At 50.6% G+C, this 24,030-nt stretch overlaps 1 protein-coding gene across 1 annotated transcript in view; it reads right to left on the reverse strand.

Moving 5' to 3' along the window:
• Nucleotides 1-1,607: 1,607 nt before the first annotated feature.
• The window catches only part of SLC34A2 (solute carrier family 34 member 2), a 30,579-nt gene continuing 8,156 nt past the window's right edge, over nt 1,608-24,030 (reverse strand). The window contains exons 2-13 of the mRNA XM_029046766.1: nt 20,442-20,553; nt 20,213-20,347; nt 18,557-18,685; nt 15,526-15,669; nt 13,284-13,395; nt 10,991-11,186; nt 9,471-9,566; nt 8,215-8,335; nt 6,016-6,183; nt 4,184-4,300; nt 3,961-4,085; nt 1,608-2,685 (exon numbers count right to left, since the gene is read on the reverse strand). Coding sequence (XP_028902599.1) covers nt 2,059-2,685; nt 3,961-4,085; nt 4,184-4,300; nt 6,016-6,183; nt 8,215-8,335; nt 9,471-9,566; nt 10,991-11,186; nt 13,284-13,395; nt 15,526-15,669; nt 18,557-18,685; nt 20,213-20,347; nt 20,442-20,550 — 2,079 coding nt within the window. The 5' untranslated portion in view covers nt 20,551-20,553 and the 3' untranslated portion in view covers nt 1,608-2,058. The remainder of the gene's footprint in view (nt 2,686-3,960; nt 4,086-4,183; nt 4,301-6,015; nt 6,184-8,214; nt 8,336-9,470; nt 9,567-10,990; nt 11,187-13,283; nt 13,396-15,525; nt 15,670-18,556; nt 18,686-20,212; nt 20,348-20,441; nt 20,554-24,030) is intronic.

Below are 24,030 nucleotides of genomic sequence, written 5' to 3' on the forward strand. Positions count from 1 at the left end.
TCACAGTTTTTAACACTGGATTCTGAAACTGACACAGGGCTCTGGGCTAGAAGAAGTGGGGAGAGGAGAGTTTGAGGGAAATGGGAAAAAGAGAGCTTGCTCCTGGGCAGGAGCAATAGGAACAGTAGGAGGAGGTATGGAGAGAGCATCTAGATTTCCTCTGATGAGGAGCTCAAAGGATAAAAGGCTGAGGAGAGCAATGGAGCCAGGAGCCCGGGGACAGGCCGCAAACAAGGCCTGTCTTTCTCCAGGGCCAAGCAAGGGAGCTGGCCGTTGGCACGGACAGTGGTCCCGGGACGCAGCCAAATTCTACAATCCACTGAGGTCCCACTCCACACATCCCCTACCGGGGAGACACCAACTCACTCGGTCTGCCCCTCCTGCTTGTTCTTGGGGTTGTTCCAACCCCCATTGCCAGTGCTCAACTGCAGCCCTGCACAGACACTCCTGACCTCACATCTCAGCTGGGAACAACGAGCCTCCCATGAATTCTGGTGAAACTATTTAACTTGAAATCTCAGTGGCTTTAAAAAGCCCCCCCGTGCCTCCCCTCCACACACACACACACACACACACACACACACACACACACATAGTGCAAGGGAGCACTGTGCGGTAGTCAGGGAATAGGGATGCTTCCGCATCTCAAAATGTCCAGTGGGAACTGACATAATGAGAATTGTTAATTGCCCATGGCCAGAATCCTAAGGGCTTATCTCAGGTGCCCACAGTCCAGAGACCAGGCTGGGGGAAAAACACAGAGACAATGAAGCATCAAGGGACCAAACCAAAGAACCCTTAGACTGCAGGAAGTGCAGCTGGGAGAACATAAAATAAGCTTGTGATGAGAGCCTGGAGGCTTCTAGAGAGCGAACCAGAAGGCTTTAATCCTCTGGGCCCCAGAAAAGGCGAAAAGTATGGGTTCACAGAGACATTCATGTGACTGGCCTAGCCGTTAAAATGCCACCTTGTGGCTGCAATCGGTTGAGTCCCAAGCTGGTGGCCTCCCCGCCCAGGGGCCCCCCGCCCCGCTCCTGACCAAGAGAGGCAGGAGACCAAGACCAGGACAACCACCTGTGTTTTTCTGAGCCTCAAATAGTGTTCCTGCCATCTCAGAAAGCTCATTTCCCAAATCAAAAACCATCCTGCCGCAGCCTACCCGAGAGCTGAGAGACAGTGAGGATCATGAGGCCGGGGTGGGGGGCGGGAGGGTGTCAAGGAGTCGGACTTCCTAGGACGCCCGGGGGGTGGGGGGTTGACTCGGTGGGCAGTCGGTCGCAGGTGGGGGTGTGGGGGAGGGGGAAGTCCCTGAAATGACCTCAGTGCTCGCCACAAATCCACACTCAGCAAGACTGGCAACTCCAGCCGTGCTGACACAGTTCCTGCTGGGAATCGATTTCCCTCCCTGCCCCGCTAGGAGCAGCACAGCAGCCATCAGCTCCTGCCCTGCCGACTCCAGGCCCTTCTGCGCACCGGGCTCAGATCAGGTCATCCTGTTAGAAAGGGGAGGCTGGCTATCTTTGCCACCTGGGCCCTGGGGAGAAGAGTTCCAGCCTTCCTCCCTCCCCTGTAAGCTTAGAACTGCCCCCCCCCCCCCGCCCACCCCTCAGCTTTTTCAGGGGTCCTTCACTGGGAGAGCCAAGGTCTCTGCTGTTTGTCAAGAAATAAGATATCCATCTGAGAAAACTCTCCCCCGGGTCAGCTTCCTTTTCCCCAGGCTGGGGTCCTGACGGCCATCTGCCCGGGAGAGAGGGATTGTTGGTGTCAACCAGTGTCCCCAATAAGACCACCAGCTGGTCCCGGGCTTCCACGGGCCAAATCAGCACCCCGGGACCCTGGAGGTTGGGGGGGATTCCAGGTCCTGGCAGCTGGTGAGAGGAGCTGGTCTGGGGACATTGATCTCAGCTATGCTTCAAGGAGGGCAAGCAGGCAGGCAAACAGGTAGGCAGGCAGCCCACCCTCCTGGGGAGAAGGTGAGGAGACAGCAGTGGGGCACGGGTGGCCGTGAACCGCCCTCCCACCCCATCCTTCGCCCATACTCCCCCGGCCCAGCTGCCCCTACAAGGCTGTGCTGCTGGAGGTGGTCTTTGTCCCCAGGGCGGGATGGGAGGCTTGGTTCCCCTCCTGGGCCTCGGTGGCCAAGGCAAGTGTATTCTCATACACCTCGCCCCCCTTGACGGGGATGTCCTTGGCAGGCTCCTCGTCTTCCGTGCCTGAGTCCCGGCAGCACTTACTGCAGCGGCAGCACGGGGGGCAGCCGCAGAGCATGCAGCAAATGCGACAGCAGCAACAGCACTTCCGGAAGGAGCCGGTCAGGCCGGAAACCACACTGTCCCAGGGCTTCAGCGAGTGCATCCACTTGGGCAGGAAGTCCCAGTTCTGCAGCTTCTTGGGCAGGACGCGGCTGCAGCGGGACTGCATAATCCGTAGCACCACCACCAGCAGCAACAGCAGGACGATGGGGGTGCTCACGCCCACCAGCACCGGCCAGCCGGCCAGCGAGAGCCCGAACACCGCCAACGGCGCCACGAAGAAGCAGCAGATCAGGTAGAAGACGGCGAACCAGCGGTACTTGGCCGTGATGTCTCCCAGGCCCTTGGCCAGCCGGATGGGCAGGCGGGTGAACGGGATCGGGTACCACAGCAGGATCCCCGAGATGTTGAAGAAGAAGTGGCACAAGGAGATCTGGAAGCCAAGAGGTTAATCCCGGTGAGGTGACTCATCCAGAGAGGCAGGGGCTGGGTGCCCGGGGCAGACGGGGAGAAGGGGCCCTCAGTCTGGCCTTTCAGGAGGCTCTTTTCTCACTTCCCACTGGTCAGCGTATATCAATAGAGCCTGTGGTGGACAGTTCCTGGCAAGGGAGGGAAGGAGTCCAGGAGCCCCTGATATAGCTTGGTTTGTGGAGGATGGCGAGAAGAGCAGAGGAAGGGGCTTGGCTCCAGGGGTCTCACCGAGCCATGAAGACTCGCCTGGAGCAACAGCCCCCATCCTCAAGATGCTTCACCCTAGAGGGTCACCCCGCCACGGGGATCCCGGGGAGAGGGCAGGGGCTGCTGAGGGTCCTCGTGAGCTGGCCGTCTTCTCGATCTGATCTACAAGGTTGGCCCAGAGGGTGCCCCTTCCTAGAAGTGGGTGCAGAACCCACCCCGGCTGGCCCCTACCCTCTGCGCAGGTACACTCTGCCCATGGCACTGGCCTGGGCTTGACCACCGGTTGTCATTAAGAACGAGGGATCATGGAGCCCCTCCTCTCAGATGTGAGGTAGCCGGGGGTGGGAGGGAAGAGAAGTGGTGCTGCCCACCTTCCTTCAGCATCCTGCCACCTCCCTAGGCCTGGGGAAAACCAGGCTGGGCACATCTCAGAAGTGGCAACACAGACAAAAGCCAGCCCAGGAGAAAGTGCTCCAGCTGAAATCCTCTGTGCCTGGCAGAAATCAGGCAGTCAGACTCATAGAAATCAGGCAGTGGGCCTAAAAGAGGTCCTCTGTCTCACCTCGCTATTTCCTGTGGACGAGGAACTCTGACGATGCTTACCGCCAGTAAGCCCTGGGTTCTGTACTCCTAATGCTTTGGGAGCTGTTCTGTATCAACTTCCTATTTCCTGTAGATGAAGAACTCTGACAGTGTTTATCGCCAATAGGCCCTTGGGTTCTGTACTTTGGGAACTGTGGAAAGGATGAGGCTGACGGGGGTGGAACTGGTCCACCTGAGCAGGGCTGATGTCCATCCTCAGGACCACATGGAATTTAGGGGTGCCATTTTTGATAGGCCCCTGCAAACTGTGTCTGTTGGAAACAAAGTTTCCTCTCCCCTCCATTCTGGGGTGGAGCTGCAGTGTCCCCTCTCCGTCTGGGGGTGATTGATATTTCTCCACCCCAGAGAACTGGCCCAAGTGCCTGCAATGGATGGATTTCCCTCACCCACCGGCCCCAACCTGGAAAGCCCAGACTCCATCTCTGACCTGTAGTGAATTCTTCAGAGTGCTCCCCGGACTGGCCAGAGCTGCCAGGATGGCCGTGGTGGTCGTGCCGATGTTGGAGCCCAGAGTGAGTGGATAGGCTCTCTCTATGCTGATCACGCCGATACCTGGGGGGAGAAAAGAAGGGGCCGGGTTGAGCCGGGGAGGGGATGGTGGGCCAGGGATCGGGGACGGAGAGAAAGACTAGGGCCGGGGTAGAACTCACCAACCAGAGGGGTGATGGCCGACGTGAAGACGGAGCTGCTCTGCACGACGAAGGTCATCCCCGCTCCCACCAGGATGGCCAAGTAGCCCGTGACCCAGGCGAAGGGGAAGGGGAAATCTGGAACACAGAAGGGCAGGGGTCCCGGGTGAACAACTCCCCTGGGCCAGGCAGCGGGCAGGCCTGCCTGGGCCCTGTGACTCAGGGAAGAACAAGGTGTCCAGGAGAATCACGGAGGCTGGATGTAAACCATGGCTTGGCTGAGATTTCAGCATCAGAAAATCCATATGGCATTTGCTAAGTATTTACTTAGGCACTCTACTAAGTGCTGGGGTAGTTACAAGATTGGACACAGTCTCACATGGGGCTCACAGTCAACCCCCATTTTAAGAGATAAGTAATTGAGATCCAGAGAAGTAGAGTGACTACCCAGGGTCACACAGCAGACAAGTGTCGGATGCAGAATTAGAACTCAGATCCTCTGACTCCCAGGCCCCTGCTCTCTCCACTAGGCCATGCTGCTTCCCCATTGTCCAATCCCAAATGCTGTGAGTTATCCACTCTCTAGGTGATAGTGTGAGCAGTTCTGGTAGTGAAGTATGAGAAAAGAGGGTGGAGCGTGGCCACTGCTAGACCTTCCCAGCCACTTCCTCTCCGGTCCCCACAGGGCTCCGAATAGTCTCAGGATCTGTCCCCAACCAACCCTATCTTCCCTTTCCAACAGGCCCGGTACACCTTCCCTAATCCTGCTCCTGTCAGCGATTCCACCTGGCGGGGGGGATGGCAGGGAGGGAGAAGGGAGCTCGACCTTCCATCGACAGGCACTGCCCAGGTATCCCTGCCGCCTGCATGCAGGCCGCCTGCCACCTTCTACCCAGGCAGAAGTTTCAGTCATGGCATCCTAGGTCTTACTTAGTGTTGGGGACGGTCGGGGAACGAAGTAGCATCTAGAGGCTGGCCCCATCACCTACTCCATCATACTGAGCCTTGTTGAAATGGTGCCAGCCTAACCAGAAGAATTCCCCGCACTGGGAAGCTGCCTGGCCTAGTGCATAGAGCACAGGTCTGGAAGTCAGAAGGACCTGGGTTTAATCCTGGCTCCGTTTAATCCACTTGTGGGACCTTGGGCAAGTCACTTCACTTCTCTGTGCCTCACTTATATCACCTGCGAAATGGAGACTAAGAATGTGAGCCCCATGTGGGACAAGGACTGTGTCCAACTTTGTATCTACCCCAGCCTAAGTACAGTGCCCGGCATATAGTAAACACGCATGGGTCAGTGCAAAGAGCACGGGATTGGGAGTCAGAGGTCATGGGTTCAAATACCAGCTCTGCCACTTGTCAGCTGTGTGACTGTGGGCAAGTTGCTTAACTTCTCTCCTCCTCAGTTCCCTCATCTGTAAAATGGGGATGAAGACTGAGCGCCTCATATGGGACAACCTAATTACCCTGTACACCCCAGTGCTTAGAACAGTGCTCTGCACATAGTAAGCGCTTAATAAATACCAACATCATTACTTAACAAAAACCATAAAAAAAAAGAAAAAAACAGAAGATGTGTTTGTTGACCCAACACGGGGAGGCAAATTCCCGGCTCAAAGAAGCTTGCCATTTTGCAAACATTTCACGTCTGTCTTCTTCGACGGCTCTCTGGGGTGCGGAACTTGTCACGTCTCTGTTGGGTTTTTCCCAGGGGCTCACTACGGCACATCAGTGGGCACTCAATAAATACGATTACCACCTCCACCACTACTACCACCTCGATATTCCAGTAAGGCCCATTGACGGGGGCGGCGGGAGTCCATTCCGATGAGGCCAAGAGACATAGTCATTACCTGTGTTGAGGGTCTTTTTGATGACGTTGGCGACTTGTCCCTTGAGCACAGAGTTGAGGACCTTGACGATCATGATCAGACAGGTGCACAGGACCAGCAGGGACAAGGCCAGGAGGATGAGCCCCACGGCCAGATCCGGAAGGTTGGTGTTCACAAAGATGTGATTGCCTGCGGGGTGTGAGAGGGGGCGTGTTAGTGGCGAAGGTCGGGAGTGTGCGACCGTCACCCCGGTGGGAAAAGCAGAGGGTTGAGCCGGGGAGCCCGTGAGAGAGGGGTTCTTCCCAGGCCTCTCTCCAATACCCTTCAACCTCACAGTCATCCTATTCTCAGCCACCTCGACCCTCCCTTGCACAGATCCATTTGTATTCTCATTGGGCCTAACCTCGTCCTTCTTGCTGCTGACCTCTTGCTCATGCCCTCCCTTCTTCCTGGAACTCTCCCCCTTCACAGTCACTAGACCACTGATCTCCCCATCTTCAAGGCCCTCCTGAAATGACATCTCCTCCAGGAGACCTTCCCGGATTATTATTATTCATAACAACAATGATTACAGTATTTCTTAAGTGCTTCCTTTGCGCCCAGCATTGTACTAATTTCTGAGGTAAAGTATTCGGGTCCCACATGGGGCTCTCAGTCTCAGTAAGACGGAGAATAGGTATGGAAGGCCCATTTGCAGATGAGGAAACTGAGGCACAGAGAAGTTTAGTGACTTGCCCAAGATCATACAGGAGGCAGAGCCAAGATTAGAACCCAGGTCCTCTGACTCCCAGGCCTGGGCTCTCTCCACCAGGACACACTGCTTTTCTTTCTCTCAGCTACCCAACAGATTTCTTCCACTCCTGCCACTTCAGCACTTCTATGTCTCCCAAACCCTTGGGCATTCACTCCACCCTTCCTCTCCCAGAAACAGTTAGGTACATGTCTTCAAACTCTGTGCCCCCTGCTATAATAATGTTGGTATTTGTTAAGCACTTACTATGTGCAGAGCACTGTTCTAAGCGCTGGGGGAGATACAGGATAATCAGGTTGTCCCATGTGAGGCTCAGAGTTAATCCCCATTTTACAGATGAGGTAACTGAGGTACAGAGAAGTGCTATCTGTAATTTGTTTTCATTCCTGTCTTCCCTACTAGAATATGAGCTCTGTGAGACCAGGGATTGTGTGTATTAAGTCTATTATACTCTCCCAACTAATTAGTACAGTACTCTTGCATATACCGTAAGGGCTCAGTAAATCCTATTGATTGATTATTTGGTGTTAATTTATTGCTCTGTACAGATTTATCACATTGCTTATAACTACTTCATATTCCCTACTTTGTGTCTGCTTTTCCTTCCTCAAAGTACTCTGAGCTCCCTGAGGGCTGGGTTCATCTTTTATACCTCTTCTATAAATGTCCTCCAATCCCTAGCACAGTGCTCTGCACAAACTAGATGCTCAATGAATATCTATGGTGCCAATCCTGCTTCTGGGGAACAGCTTGACCTAGTGGAAAGACAATGGGCTTGGGAGTCAAAGGACCTGGGTTCTAATCCTGGCTTTGCCACTTGCCTGCTGTGTGGTCTTAGGCAAGTCACTTTTTCTGTGTCTCAGTTTCCTCATCTGCAAAATGGGGATTCAGTACTTAGTGAGCCTCATGTGGGACAGGGACTGTGTCCAACCTGACTAACATGCACGTATCCCAGGGCTTATAACAGTGCTTGACAAACATTAGACACTTAAATATTATTATTATTATTATTATTATTATTATTATTGTTATTCTGCTCCTCTCTTCCCTGTTTACTATTCAGCTACAGCCCCACTATAGACACTGTTTAGAAGGTTCACCCACAAGTCCTGGTTGGCCCCCAGACCTCGCCAGACATAAAGGAGAAGCAGAGTGCCTCAATTTCCTTTTACTCCCAGGATTCCTGACCCATGTTAACCTGCAGGTCTGCTCGGATACATCCGTGCAGCACCCTCCCCTCCCAATCCAGCTCCTACGGATGCCACGCCCTGGGAACACACTCCCCAGAGAAAGTCTCTGGTGGAATCTGGAGATGAATTGCTACTTCCACCGTCTTGGCTTCTTGCCCACCGAGAAGGGGGCACCTTGAAAACCGGTGTAAAACCTTTCCTATGGTGGCTAGGTCCATCCTCCTGCTCTGCAGAGAGGTAGAGGAGCACCCTGCTATGTGCCTTCCATGGTCTACTCACACTTAGCGATGTTCTCTTTGTAGGTCACATTCTGGATGGTCCAAGTCAGGTTTCCATCCGTCCAGCAGAGCTGGGGAGAAGTGCAATTGTCTTGAGAGGGGACAGTGACGTTCTGCTCGGTCTGGAGGTGGACATAGAAACTGTCGTTCAGCCCACCCTGTCCTATCAACCCAGAGAGCCCAGCAGCGCGGTAAAAGGCGAATCAGGGCCAAAGACAGTATCGTTTAGGAGAACGGGTGGTCCAGATAGAAGCCACGCTCGGACTCAGCCAGGTGTGGGATAGGGGAGTCCAGGAAGACTTGTTGTGGCCCTCAGAGGAAGCTGGGGGAGAGGAGTGTTTGCTTGATGGCTGGACAGAGTGACCACTCTGACCAGGAGGCCTCCACTCCCAGACCTAAGAAGCCAGGGTCCAGGGCCCAAATCCAAGCAACACTGAAAACCAGGGCCAGCCCCTATTTGCACTGAGGACAGGGTAGTATGGAATTCCCCCTTATTAAAGCAGAATTGCAGGATCCAAAGCTGCACGAGGACCACTTGCCAACTTCTAAAATTTACTCTGCAATCAATCAATCAGTGGTATTTATTGAGTGCTTATTATGTGCAGAGCACTATACTAAGCACTTGGGAGAGGACAAATAACAGAATTAGCAAGTACATTCCCTGCCCATAAAAAGCTTATAGTCCAGAGGGTGATCTTAAAATCCAGAGGACGAGTCTCTTCCTTCCCCTTTCAAAATAATGCCACAGCAGCCAGCCAGATTTTCAAGTAGATGTTTCAGCCCAGGAGACTGAATTTTGCCTTCTTGGGAAGGTGAAGGAGGGTCAGGATTTCCCTCAACAAATAGAGCCAATATTTTGCTTGGACTTAAAAGAGCTTGGAATAAAAGGGGGTTTGGCTCGTTTTCAGGCTGCAGGGCAGATTCGTTGGATGACCAAGCCAAGCAGCAGGGTCTAGTGGAAAGACCGTAGGCCTGGGGTTCAGAGAACCTGGGTTCTAATCCCAGCTTTTCCCCTTGAGGGATTATGTGATTTTGGGCAAATCATTTGACTTCTCTGTGACTCACCCTCCTCATCTGTAAAATGGGTTTTAAATATCTCTTCTCCCTCCCCTTTACAATATTAGCCCCATGTGAGACAGGGCCTGCGGCTGATCTATCTTGTATCTATCCTAGAGCCTAGAACAGTGCTTGGCAAATAGTATGCCTTGTAGAAATTCCTTCCTTATTATTATTAGGTTGGGCTGATAGGAAACTCACGGTGTTTTTCAGTGTCTGGCACCAGATCTTTATCAGGCTCTTGTTCCTGGCTGCCTCATCTCCTGTAGCAATTTCGTTGATGACATTTTTATCCAGCTGAGGAAAGAAGCAAATATAGGAAAGAAGTTACCGTGATGTGTGTGGGTGTGTGTGTGTTTGGGTATGTGTGCAGAGGTGCAAGAGAGATTTAGCAGCCATCACTAGGATGCTAGTAGGGAGAGGGGAATGCCCAGATAGGGTATTGTTATGCTTGGGTAGGATATTGGTTGGTTAAAAAACCCTACTGCTCTTGGTCTGTGTGGCACACAAGTCTCCCTAGAGGAGGGTATTAGGAGTTTGGTCCCCAGGGAAGAGCCTCAGAGGGTGGGGAAACAGCAGACTCCTTAGCCTGGGGGGATTTTATACCACCTAAGAGTTAGGAGATCCCAAGTTGGATCCAGGCTAGGCCAAACACTGGTTCTGAATCTCTGAAGGGCCCTGTTAATCAGTCAATCAATCATTGGAACCTTTTGAGTACTTAATGTTTCCAGAGCACTGTACTAAGTACTTGGGAGAGAAAGGTGGAAGTAGCCCAAGAGGGTGTCCACTGACTCATGAGGAACCACCTGACTGCTCCCAGCAGACTGCCGGAGTCTCTCAAACTGGGTGGGGGTCAGGACCATGTCGGAGAACTCTGAGGGGGTGTTGCGGGGAGAGATGTGGGCCTGGGAACTGCTGCTTAAAATATCAAAATCAGTCAATGCCAGGCCATGGGCTAGAAGGAATTGAACCCCAACCCGTCTCCCCACCACACCCTTTAGGTCCTGCCTCCTTTCTGTTCATCCTTCCCTCCTCTGCCCCTCCATCTCAAGTCCATCAATCAGTGGTATTTATTGAGTACCTGAGTGCCAAGTTCTGTACTAGGTGCTTGGGAGAATACAGTGATAATTGTATTTGTTAAATACTTACTACATGCCAGGCCCTGCACTAAGCCCCAGCGTGGATACAATCAAATCGGGTTGGACACAGTCCCTGTCCTGCATGGGGCTCACAGTCTTAATCCCCATTTTACTGATGAGGGAACTGAGGCACAGAGAAGTTAAGTGACTTGTCCAAGGTCACACAGCAGACAAGTGACAGACCGGAGATTAGAGGCCAGGTCCTTCTGACCTTCAGGCCTGTGCTCTATCCACTAGGCCATACTGTATCACAAGATATACATTCCTGGCCTTCAAGAAGCTTACAACTTTTCCCTCCTTTTTTTCTTTCTCAGCCCTTAGATTCTAGATTGTAGAGTCTAGATTGTAAACTCCTTACGTGCAGGGATCGTGGCCACTAGCTTTGTAGAGTGCTCTGCACACAGTAAGTGCTCAACAGATACCACTGATTGACTGATTGGTGATTTCTAGTGGAGAAGGGAGGTAGAGCCTGGGAAGAATTTCTCTCAGTATCATTCACTCAGCAGAATCACTCCTCTCCCCCAGCCCCCCGTGGCACCTCTCCCCAAATGTCTTCAGAATTCCAGTCCTCAGCAGGCCTACCTGGATGATGAGTTTGGTGAAAGGATCTGTGATAACTTTCAGGAGTTCGGGGGCATCTTCCCCACTCTGGATCTGGAAGGTGTTCACCAGAGCGCTGGTGAGGTGATAGAGGTAATGGGTGGCCGCCTCCAAAGGCAGGAGCACCAGCACCGACAGCCAGTTAAAGAAGTCGTGGACGGTCGCCCCGGCGAAGGCCCTGCAGAGGCAAGACAGCAGGAGGGAGGGAGGGAGGGTTAGGCAAAAGGGCCGAGGCCAGGAGCCCCAGGCCGAGACCCCCGGTAGGAAAAGGTCTTTAGCCGAGGTCAGGGGAAGGGGGCAGGAAACTCCCCTCCCCAAAGCCCTTTGATGTCTTGCCATTCCCGTGGCTGTGCACAGACAGGCAGGCATGCGGGGCGTTTCCCGGCGTGCTCCGGGCCTGTAATTGGCCCCGGGCCCCCCCCCCCACCCCCCGCCCCGGCTGAGTAAGCGCCCAAATGAATCCTGAAGCCATCTCACTGTGCCCCACGGAACTGGCTGGGCTCTCATTTCCTGATGCAAGGGCAGTCCCCCGCATCTCCGCCGGACCGGCCAGTCAAGTCTCCCACCCAGCCCTGCCTCCCAGGGGCTCCGGGGCCGAGGCCCATCAATTAGCACCACAGTCAGCCAGCGAGCCTTGCAGAAAGAGTGCGTGCTCATCGCTGCTGACACACTCTCTGGGCTTGAACGCCCCGCCCGGCTCGCTCACTTCTTCACTCTGGTCTTTTTATAGGAGTTGGTCTGACTGACCCAGAGGCAAGACAAGAAGCAGCGTGGGATGCTGGCCTTAACCCCCGGGCGGATGGGGAAAGGAAAGGCTTCTGTGGCCTCCGGATCATCACCCCCAACCCCGACATGACCTTTCCGATGAGTATTTTTAAATGGTGCCCAGCTTGATGTCTAAACAGGATCCAGGTGAAGGACAAAGGGGAAGTGAACCCGATCCGGTCAAATGAGAACTTTACAAAGTTGGAATTCTTTATAATAAAAGGCTGTTCTGGGGTGGGGTGGCCTGGGCCGAGTCATTCAAACCACTCAACATCTACTCAACATCCGTCGATGGTAGCACAATGATCTGACCAGGCCGGGACCTATTAGAACAGCTTCAAGAGGGTCTTTCCCTGCTTTAGAAACAATCATTCATTCATGAAATAGTATTTATTGAGCACTCACCATGTGCGGAGAACTGTACTAAGCGTTTGGGAGAGTACAATACAACAATGCACAGTTACATCCCTGCCCACAACAAGCTTAGGGTCTAGAGTAGGGGAAACAGACATCAATACAAATAAATAAAATGACTGATAGATAGATATGTGCTGTGGGGCAAGGGAGCAAGTCATGGTGACCCAGAAAGGAGTGGGAGATGAGGAAAGGTCTATGGGAAGGCCTCTTGGAGATGTGCCTTCAATAAGGCTTTGAAGAAGGGAGAGTAATTGTTCATCAGATTTGAGCGGGAAGGGTTTTCCTGGCCAGAGGCAGGACATAGGTTAGGGGTTGGTGGTGAGAGAGGTGAGATCGAGTCACAGTGAAAAGGTTATCACTAGAGGAGCAAAGTGCGCAGGGTGGGTTGTAGAAGGAGAGAAGTGAGGTGAGGTAGACGGGGGCAAGGTGATGGAATGCTTTAAAGCCAATGGTGAGGAGTTTTTCTTTGATGAGGAGATGGATGGGCAACCACTGGAGTTCTTTTGAGGAGCAGGGTGATATGATCTGAATGGTTTTTTTTATAGAAAACGATCCAGGCAGCAGAGTGAAATATGACTGGAGTGGGGAGAGAGAGGGGGCTGGGAGGTCAGCAAGGAGCTGATGCAGTAATCCAGGCGGGACAGGATGAGTGATTGTATTAACAGGGTAGCAGTTTGGTTTGAGAGGAAAGGGTGAATTTTAGCTATGCTGTGACAGTGGGACCGACAGGATTTAGTGATGGATTGAATAAATGGGTTGAATGACAGAGAGGAAGATTCAAGGATAACATCAGGGTTATGGGCTTATGAGACAGGAAGGATGGTGGTGTCATTTACAATGATGAGAATCCCTCCTCGTTAGACCGTGAGCCCCGTGTGGGACAGGGAATGCGTCCGGCCCGATCAAACTTTATCCCAGCATGGTGCACAGTGCTTAGCACATAGTGAGGGCTTTATCAATACCGTGATAATAATGATGATTATTATTCGGGGGGCCAGAGAGGGAGAGGGAAAGGTTGGGTGATGGGTTGATATTTGCAAAGGCAAGGCATACAAGAGAGGAGGAAAGGCAGAGGAAAGATAAAGCCTTGTACCTTCTAAATTCATTCCGGTCCCCAGCCTGCATGAGGGCCACCACTGTGTTGGTGACGGAGGTGCCGATGTTGGCACCCATGATGATAGGGATGGCTGCCTTGACGGTCAGTACTGTCAAGGGAAAGGAAAATTAGCCCACATTTGTTCTCAGGAAGCCTCACGACACCAACCAATCAATTCATCGATGGTGTATTTATCGAGCACTCACTCTGTCCATATTCAAGACCAGAATGGGATAAACCAATAGCCCACCCAGTCAGGGGTTCCATCTCCCACCTGTGACATCCAGCCACTGGTTAGGAATGGATCGACTAGTGTCCCCAACTCCCTAGCTTTCCCTCTAGAAACTCTGGTGGACCTCCCCGATCTCCCCGGAGCTCCATGAGGGACAACCTGATGACCTTGTATCTACTCCAGCTCTTCGAACAGTGCTTGGCACATAATAAGTGCTTAACAAATACCATAAGCCTCAATCATCTCCCAGTCCGGTCCAGTCCACTGGGCCCAGAACATGCTCTTGCCCTAATCCCAGCTTCCTGGAGCTCAGAAAAATGCATTATGAAATGATTTGTTGGGAGAGTCAGGCAAAAGGAATTGTGTTTGAACTATCCTGCTAATTGGAGTATCCTTACTCTGCCCCACCTTGAAGGTCTATTCTAGTGTGGGAAGAGTAGGGAGAGCAGGGCTAGAGTATAGAAAGAGACAATTGCGGAAATCTCAGCTCCCCAAGCTGATAGCTCGTCTCTGGCCCTCCCCCTTCCCTCTCCCCAAAAGACCCTCTTAGAATCTATCCAGTTCTAAGTGGAAGATGTTTAGAAAGCAACTCGAAAGGAAGTCAAAAGACAGTGGATTGCAAAAAGAAATAGGCCACCAATCAGGAACTGACTTCCGAGTGTATATCGAACATAATCTACAATTGCGGCACTAACTCATTTATAGAGTTCCTTTTCCTTCTTCCTCTTAGCTGAACATTTTTTCTTTGCATCTCTCTTTACGGATAGCACTCTGGACCTCAAATCCAGCGATCCAAATTCAAATCTCCATGGGACCTCGTTTATGTTCTAGACTGTAAATTCCTTGTAGGCAGGGAACCTGTCCTCCAACTCTGTTATACTGCACTCTCCCAAGCACTTAGTTCAGTGATCTACATGCAGGAAGCACTCGATAAATATCATTGGTTGGTTGATGGATTTATGGTTTCCTCAGATGTTGCCTCCTGATTAATCTCTCACCTCCCCACTCTACATCCCCAACCAACAGTCACTTCAACATTTCCACATCACCTAAGTACTTGGCTACACACCCCCTCCAGGTAGAAACTTTCGTACTTATCTTTATACTCTACTGCTTTTCCCTCCCTGAAATTTATTTTACTGTCTGTCTCCTCCACTAGATTATACACTTCTCAAATTCAGGAATCATTTATACTAGTTCCATCATATTCTCCTAAGTGCTTTGTACTACGTTTCTGCATTCAGTAGTCACTCAGTAAACACTATGGATTGATTCACTGATACTGTCAGGTCTTTAGGTTCTTGGATTGGCCTGGGCAGATGGAGTGTGTGCAGAATCATCACCCAGATAATATTTCCCAAAGAGACCTTTAGCCACTACTCAGCATTAGAGTTATACTACCTCTGTTGGGCAAGCAGGGAACTTTCCCAGGAGACAGGGGCTCTTTGATTGTGGAATTCTGAGGAAGGAGGGGAAAGTACAGAATTTCTAAGACTTAGTGCTCTCTGTTGGGTTGGACAGGGTTAGGAACAGAGCTCAGGAAACAATCCCTGCTATTCCCAGTTCCACATGAGCAGCGTGCTGGCTGCCCCACGATGCCTAATTCCTTCTACGGAAGTCCGACCTTGCCTGGTTAGTTGATGTCCTTGAACTAGCCTAAAGAACAGTGGAATCTCAACTCCATATCATGATGGCAACAGTAAGATTTTCTATAACAATAGGAATGGAGGTATACAGGGAGTCTGACAGACAGACAGATGCCCACAGCAGTGGGTCCTCCCCATGAAATAGGAGCTTCATTCATATGACAGCTTCCGCTGCTGCCGCTGCCACCAACGGGGCAGAAGGGAGGGCAAATGGAGAGATTAGGTAGCCATGGAGGGACCCAAACACTAGGGCATATTTTGAATAAATGACCCACTCGCGAGATTTAAAGCAAAATGGCTGAAGGTAGCTGGCCTCGGGGGGACCCGACCACGGAGTTCTGGGACACGGGGCCTGACTCACACGAAGAGGACACCATGCTGACGATGATGGAAGACGAAGTGCTGGAGCTCTGCACCATCACCGTCACCAGCACGCCTATCATCAAGCCGGCGACCGGGTTGGAAAGCACGGAACCGTCTCGGAAAATATCCCCAGCGGCTTTCCCTACAAAAAAAGTAAATACAAGTGGATGTGATCTGTCGGGTAGAAAGGAGCACAAACCAACTGTAAATCGCTGAGCAAGGGTCAGGCCTGACGGCCTCCAGGCTGGGGCCAAGATTTCATTCACCTGTGGCACGATGACCTTCCTGGAGGCCCAGCCTCTCCCTAATCCAATAGCAGTAAGGAAGGAGGCTGCTGCTCACGCTCCCGGGTATCTCCTCCCATCTGTGAATTGCACCTCCTTCCCCTGTGGCTCATATCTGGGTGGTAGGATCGAAGCAGCCACTTCCCTTTTCTGTTCCTCAGTCACCTCATCTACAAAACGGGGATTGAGCCTGTGAGACCCACATGGGACAGGGACTGTGTCCAACACGATTTGCTTGTATCCACCCCAGCTCTTAGTACAGTGCTTGGCACATAGTAAGCACTTAACAAATACCATCATCATCATTATTAACCCTTCTACCCTTTCAGGGTTGGCACCTGGGCTGAATGCCACGCCGCCAGCGTCTCAGCATAACCCTGAGGGTCTGATGGCATCAGACCTCTAGAGTGCAAGCTCATTCCCTAGACTGGAAGCTCACTGTGGCAGGGAACATGTCTACCAACTCTCCTATATTGTTATATTGTAATAATAATGATGGTATTTGTTCATTCATTCATTCAATCGTATTTATTGAGCTCTTCCTGTGTGCAGAGCACTGTACTGCAATTTGGCAACAGAGACAATCCCTGCCCAACAATGGGCTCACAGTCTAGAAGGATTTGTTAAGCCCTTAGTATGTGCCAAGCACTGTTCTAAGCACTAAGGAAGCTACAAGGTAATCAGGTTGTCCCACTTGGGACACCCAATCTTAATCTCCATTTTACAGATGAGGAAACTGAGCTACAGAGAAGGTATTAACTTGCCCAAGTTCACATAGCAGACAAGTGGCAGAGCAGAATTAGAACCCATGACATCTGATCCCCAAGCCCATACTCTTTCCACTAAGCCACACTACTTCTACTTTCCCAAGTGCATAGTACACTGCTCTGCACACAGTAAGCACTTAGTAAATAAATTATCAGGAATAACGTGCCAGGAATAACACTGAGTCAGGGGAATGGAAACCCAGTGATTTTTGCCTTAGGGCCCTATAGGGCCAGAGAAGCAGTGTTGCCTACTGGATAGAGTACAGCACTGGGAATCAGGAGACCTGGATTCTAATCCCAGGTCTGCCAGTTGGCTGCCCTGTGACATTGGCAAATCATTTAACTTCTCTGTACCTCAGTTTTCTCATCTAAAAAATGGGGATTCATTTCTTGTTTTCTCTCTTTTCCCATATGAGCCTCATGTAGGACAGGGTCTACATCTGATCTGACTGTATTATATCTACCTTGGTATTTGGCACATAGTGCTGAGAAAATACTATCATTATTATTATTGCTACTGATATTATTATTAGAAGGGCAGCCAGGTCTAGTCTATAAGAGGAAATAAAGCTTTCACATTCTATGGTGATGCCTTAGGGCCACACTGATGAATTTGGGCAACAGGGTTCAAGTTGGTCTCCTAGTCAGGGGGCCTCATACATAAAGCAGGGGTTCCACACTCTGGCACCACTACCGTCCCCAGCCAGCACTGTCTCCACGGCCCAGGTGTGAGGTCGGGCAGCCTCCAGAAAAGAAGAAGTAGCATGGCCTAGTGGATAGAGCACAGGTCTGGGAATCAGAAGGACTTGGGTTCTAAACCCCAGCTCTGCTATTTGTCTGCTGTGTGACCTGGGGCAAGTCACTTCACTTCTCTGTGCCTCAGTTCCCTCATATGTAAAATGGGGATTGAGACTATGCGCTCCATGGGGGACATGGACTGCAACCGACCTGATTAGCTTGTATCTACCACAGAGCTTGGCACCTAGTGAGTTTTCAACAAATATTACTTTAAAAAAAAAAAGTCAGCATATGAGGAGGATGGACTGTTCTGGGGACAGATTCACCTCCATGAGGTTCATTTGGTTAGACACTCTGCAAGAGATTGGACATTCCAGAGATACTGTGGACAGTGGGCCTAGTAGGACAGAGCGATCCATCGGCTTTGGAATGTCTTAGCTGGCTCAGGGTATTCTCAGAGATCACAGGGTCTAAGTCATTTTAAATCAACAGCAAGGAAATCACTCTGCTGTGGGTTCAACAGTTAGCCCTATTTTTTGACCCTGTTAGAAGCTTGGATCTTAGGGTGGAGATTCTACTAAGTTACTTCTTCATGAGCACTGTGAGGCTTTGAGGCTACTCTCCAGGTATTTCAGCCTCTCCCAAAATCACTTTAGCCTAAAATACCTGGATTATTGAGGAAAAAGGAGAGGTTTTACTTGAATTATTGTTAGCGTTTAAGCTCCCTGTGGACAGGGAACAGGGCACTTCATTATTCTGCATTTTCCAAGCACCTAGTAAAGTGCACTGCACCAAATAGGTGCTCAATAAATATGACTACTAATAGTTCCTGGAGAATGGCCTCAATTCTCCATTCCACTCTTCTCATCTGGATTTAACCAGATGTTTTATATAGAGCCCTTTTGCTCCAGAGCACTTTACAGTTTTTAAAAGATTCCTCAGAAGGGAGAGACTTCTCCCCTCCAGCATGGTGAAAGTAAACAAGGTCCTGGGTGAGGAAGAACTAAGCCAACAGCAGTCTCTGAAGTTAAAAGGGGATCCCCAGACTCTCCTGTCCACAACTCCCAGGAGCCTGAGAGGGTGCAATCAGAGGCTGGCCTGAGGACAGACCCAGTGAGTTTTGCTAAGAAAGAGGAATCTGGAGGTTTGGAAATCCTTGCAGTTGAACCAAATGAGATTGGCTGGATTGAGCCCCCACCGCGTCCAAGGCTTGGTTCCTTTAAGGAATAGGCTTTCCTACCTCCAACCAGCTGGAAGGCAGAACTTAGGATGTCCAAGGAGCAGACAAACAAGTAGAGAAAGCCCAGCAGGAAGATGAACTTCACAATGCCTTCGAGGATGCAGAGTAATTTCCCTTTGGTGTCTCGTTCTGCAAAACACATAGACAGTTCAGTGAAGCCCAGCTCCAAGATGGCCTCCGCTTCTCTTGTGTTGGGGGGGAAGGGGGACAACCAGGAGTCTGCCGAGAGTTCAAGGCAGCACGGGGCATCCAAGATCTAGGCTGTGGTCGCAGGGGGTGATCAGACCAGGGAACACAGGGGTCAATACAGCCTCCAGATGGTCTCTGGCAGAGGCCACTGTTTCTCTCTCGTTACCTGTGAAAGGCCTCGGTGAAGTACTCTCGTCTTGTGGAGATACATTTGAGAGAAAGCTTTGGGGCAAAGGGGCCAAACCACACTGCAAGGAGTCACGCACGGCTTGGGGATGTGATCCTGAATGGCACCTCTGGCTTTTTAAAGTGTTGGGGCTAGTCATCCTGCTGGGGGAGGGATCAGGCGATAATGGCTGTAAAAAGCTCTTTGTTCTCTTCAGAACAACACTAATGGTTATTTTCTAATATCGGCTTCTTTTCTGGGCTGCAAAAATAGCCTTGCGTTTTCAGAGCACTTTCCTCCGCCAAAACATACTACAGATGAATCTGGCCCGACCAGTGCAACTCAGTCCTCATTCGGTTCATCATCTCACCGCCTCCATAAAACCTTACAGTGATGCCCCATCCAAGTTAAGCCAAACCCCCTTAATATCAATTCCAAAGTTCTCTACTAACCCTCATTCTGCTCCTTCAGCCCCCACTAAGGTGATCTTTGCCCATCGTTTTGACCAATTTCCCACTGGTTACATGAGTGGCCTTCCTCTTGTACACCCGTCAAACCCCTCTCCCTACCACCTCCAGCCCTCGCCTCAGTGAAGCACTCCCTGAGGATCTGGGGTGAGTCAAATTGACACCCTCCTCTCCCAACCTCTGACAAGCACCACTGGCTACAGACCTCCCACCCATAAGAACCTCTCCAAGAGGTGAATTATGCTTGATTCTTGTTTTTCCTGGCACTCTAGCTGTACCGTCTTAGCTCCACATGTGCACATTGTCTCCGTTGAGTTGTACATCTTATTGTGTCCAGCCAGATAGCTGTTAACTGTTAGGACAAGAGAGTCTCTAAGCGGGGCCCAGGCCGGTAACAAGTTGCTCCATTATGGGGCCTGTCAGAGAGCTTTGCACATGTGAAGCCTAAATAAGCATAGCTTGATGGCATTGATGGTGATGACAGTGCCAACAGTTGTCCACCCTAGGCCTGTGGGAGGCTACTCTCCGGCGTCCCCATCACCAACCCCCGTGGCAGGTAGACAGGGGATTTTGGGGCGCCCACATCGCCAGGGCCCTCACCCAAGGAATGCCAGGTATCACCTCTTTTCCAGAACCAACCTGAGGCTCCCAAGAAGATGGAAATGTGGAGAAATGACCAGGAGGAACCACAAGGATCCACCATGAGAAGAATTCCCAAGAAGGAAACGGTGGAAGCAGCAGCGGAAATGGAAGCGGAAGTGGCCGCAGCAGCGGCGGAAGTAGCCAATCAAGAGTCCTGCACTGGGCCCAGCCTGGCAAAGCTGTTGGCGTTACCTGACCACTTGATCCCGGTGTCCTGAAGCTCTGGCAGATTCCATGGGTCGTCCTCAGGGGGCGGCTCATCTATCAAAGCGATGGTGGAGTAAGAAGGAAGCAGTTCTATTTTCTTCACCGAAGCGATGGTCTCATCTGCCAAAGCAAGGAACGACAAGCGCACTGTGGGATGTGCCCGTTTCTCCAATCCCCTTTTACGGACAAAAATCAGCGGGAGAACAGTACTTACTGGAGGGGTTTTCTCCATCTTTTCCAGACTTGCTGGGTTGTTGGCTGATGGAGCTTTCGATGAATTTACTGGGGTCACGGGGGTTTTCCAGTTCGGGCCAAGGAGCCATAGTCTGTAGATGTGAAAAAAACTACGTAAAATGTAAAGCTGTTTTAAAGTCATGATTCGAGGGGTTGTATTCACAACCATGGGATCGACAGAACAATCAACCCTTGGTCTACCAGGAGTTCCCTTTTAGACACTGCCTTTTACATGCAGGATCCTGGAGTTCCCACTGTTCTTTCCCTGGCCCCTCAGTCATCTTGTCACCATCCATTAATCTGTGGCATTTATTATGTGCTTGCAGTACACTGAACTAAGGGCTTGGGAACGTAGGATACAACAGAGTTGGCAGACACGATCCTTGCCCACCAAGGAGCTTACAGGAACTTATTCCTTTATAACATCTACTAGACATTCTTCTCCATCCCTAAGTCCAATTGTTGATCAAAGGCTTTGGTCACAACACCTGCACTAATCTTCTCCTCACTGGGCTCGCCCTCTAGAGCCTCTTTTGCTCTTCTGGTCAACTGACAAGTTGGCTATCCAAACCATCCTTTTTTAACGGTATTTGCAAGCACTTTCTGTGTGCCAGGCACTGTATTGAGCACTGGAGTCGATACAAGCGAATCAGGTAGGACACAGTCCCTGTCCCACATGGGGCTCACAGTCTTAGACCCCATTTTACAGATGAGGTAACTGAGGCACAGAGATGTGAAGTGACTTGCCCAAAGTCACAGAGCAGACAAGTGGAAGAGCCAGGATTAAAACCCAGGTCCTTCTGACTCCCAGGTCCACGCTTTATCCACTAGGTCATGCTGCTCTTTTTACTCTGTCAATTCCCCCCTCTCCATAATCTCTTCAGTATCCTCCAACAGCTCCCCCATCTCGCCAGTCACATCAAGATGTGACTGCTAATTCCACTGTACTGTGCTCTCCCAAGCACTTGGGGATTAAGACTGTGAGCCCCACGTGGGACAACCTGATTCCCCTTTGTCTACCCCAGCGCTTAGAACAGTGCTCGGCACATAGTAAGCGCTTAACAAATACCAACATTATTATTATTTATTATTATTACATTGCTCTCCACATAGAAAGTGCTCAAGAAATATGAATGATTGATACCGACTATCTTTCCCACCAAGTATTCGACAGTTCCTGCTCATTCACTAAGACCATCTCATCCCCCCCTTCTGGAGATGGATGATTTGCTCGGCAAGAAAGTCCTTGGAGTTTTCCCTTCTCAGACCCTCACCACACCGGTGACAGCATTTAACGGGAAGGGGGCCGCGGATCTCTATGGAAGTCTTCTTCCCAGTGTTGTTTGACTTTGGCTAAATACAGTTTTTGTCTCCTGTACCTGAGGTTTTGGCCCAAGTCTCCTAATCCAGGAGCGTTCAGCGTAGTTTATGTTGCTTACGCTGCTCTGAAGCCTTCATAGATTTATGGTGGGTTCAGGGGGAGAGACAGGGAGGAGCGGCCATTACAAACATAAGTGGCATTGGAAGGAATAGCCACCTCTTTCCTGACATGGATGGAAATTAAGAAACCTCCAAATAGCAACTGTGAAGGAGGGCACAGCTAAGGTCTTCTCCTGGAGAGAATGCAGAGGGCTTCTAATGTCTCATGTCTGAATGCCACAATAACTCCATTCAGACCTTTCGGTATGAAGACTTTAGATCAAGGGGGATAATATAGAGAATACGGATGATTCACAGCCCAAGCCAGTACACTTTTTTTATATTCGTTAAGCACTTACTTTGTGTCAAATACTGTTCTAAGTGCTGGGGTAAGTTCAAGTTAATTAGTCCAGATACAATCCCTGTCCCACATGGGCCTCATAGAGAGATAACAGGTATTTTACAGTTGAGGAAATTGAGGCACAGAGAAATTAAGTGACTTGCCCAAGGTCTCACAGGACACAATTGGCAGGGCTGGGATTGCTCCACTAGGCCACGCTGCTTCTCCACTCCTAGAAAACCAACTCAAACACATTCTACTGCCTGTGGGATTCTCAAACTACATAGGCCTGCAGGCTGCCCAATTTATGGGCAGAGACTTGATTGCAAAAGAGGCTAAACCTTATGGACAATTGAACCACAGGGCTATCCTGTTTCCTCCCAACTCAACCCATCCAAACTCACAGAATGGCTGACAACAACTTCAAGGTTGGATGGAGCCTGAGCAGAAAGTAAACACGATGAACCAACACAACCAGAAGCAGTATTGCCTAGTGGATAGAGCACGGGCCTGGAGTGAGAAGGATCTGGGTTCTAATGATGGCTCTGCCACTAGCCTGCTGTGTGACTCTGGGAAAGTTACTTAACTTCTCTGTGCCTCATTTACCTCACCTGTAAAATGGGGAGGACAACTGTAAGCCTTTTGTGGACTAAATCTAGCTTGTAACTACCCCAGTACTTAGTACAGTTCCCGGCGCATAGCAACAGTTCCTGGCGCATAGCAAGCAGTTACCAAACACAAAAACAAAACAAAACAAAAAAAGCAAACAGAAAACAACAGGATGATCTGCGATAGCTGAACAACAGTCACCCAGGAAGGAACACGGCCAAATTGCACATGAGCTCCCCGGACACCCAGCTGACAGCGCTGGCCTGGGTGAAACCTAGTAAAGAACAGTTTCCTGGTAAAGAATAGCTCACAGAGAAAGGTTCCAGCTACTCCTTCTTTTGGAAAGGTCTTCCCACTTCTGAACAAGGGATGTCACACGCTGATTTGGCAATCAGAGCGTCACTTGTCTCAGAGCTCCAAGCCTGCCAGAGGCTTGAGTTTGACAGCTCTTTGTCATCAACAACAGTGACACGCATCTCTACTGTGACAAGGTCAATGGGGATTTCACACAAAGGCCCAGCTGCTCCATTCCCACTAACTCACCATGCTGAGCGAACATCCTCGGTGTGGGCGGATGGAGGTGACCACAGGTCAGGTGTTGAAGCCCATTTCAGCACTGAGGATTGTATTTTCCATTTTTAATCAAGCTTGACTTGCTTGCCATCAATCAATTAATGACATTTATTGAGTGCTTACTCTGTGCAGAGCACTGAACTAAACACTTGGGACAATATAACAGAGTCAGCAGACACATTCACTGCCTGCATCAAGCTTACAGTCTAGAGGGGGAGACAGACTACACTAAAATAAATAAATATTCGACTTACATCACCTGATTCCTCAATTATCCATGCCAGATCCAAGTCTGCAGGCAGTGGATGGAATCAACTGGCTGGATGGTCCCTTGGAGCCTGGGATTCTGAGGGGGGGCACAAACTGGTTTGGATCACTTGGCCATTGTGAAGTCCCTCCCACAGAAAGTTCTCTTCACCTCCCCACCATGAGCTATAGTCCAAGCAAAACTGTCTCCTTGCTGGACTGTGCCAGGGAATCCAAAAAGCTCCTCCTCCTTCTGGCCCCTCATGATAATAATGTTGGTATTTGTTAAGTGCTTACTATGTGGCAGAGCACTCTTCTAAGCACTGGGGTAGACACAAGGGAATCAGGTTGTCCCACATGAGGCTCACAGTTTTAATCCCCA

Source organism: Ornithorhynchus anatinus, chromosome 18 (assembly GCF_004115215.2).
Source record: "Ornithorhynchus anatinus isolate Pmale09 chromosome 18, mOrnAna1.pri.v4, whole genome shotgun sequence".
In the NCBI taxonomy this organism is placed as follows: Eukaryota; Metazoa; Chordata; class Mammalia; order Monotremata; family Ornithorhynchidae; genus Ornithorhynchus; species Ornithorhynchus anatinus.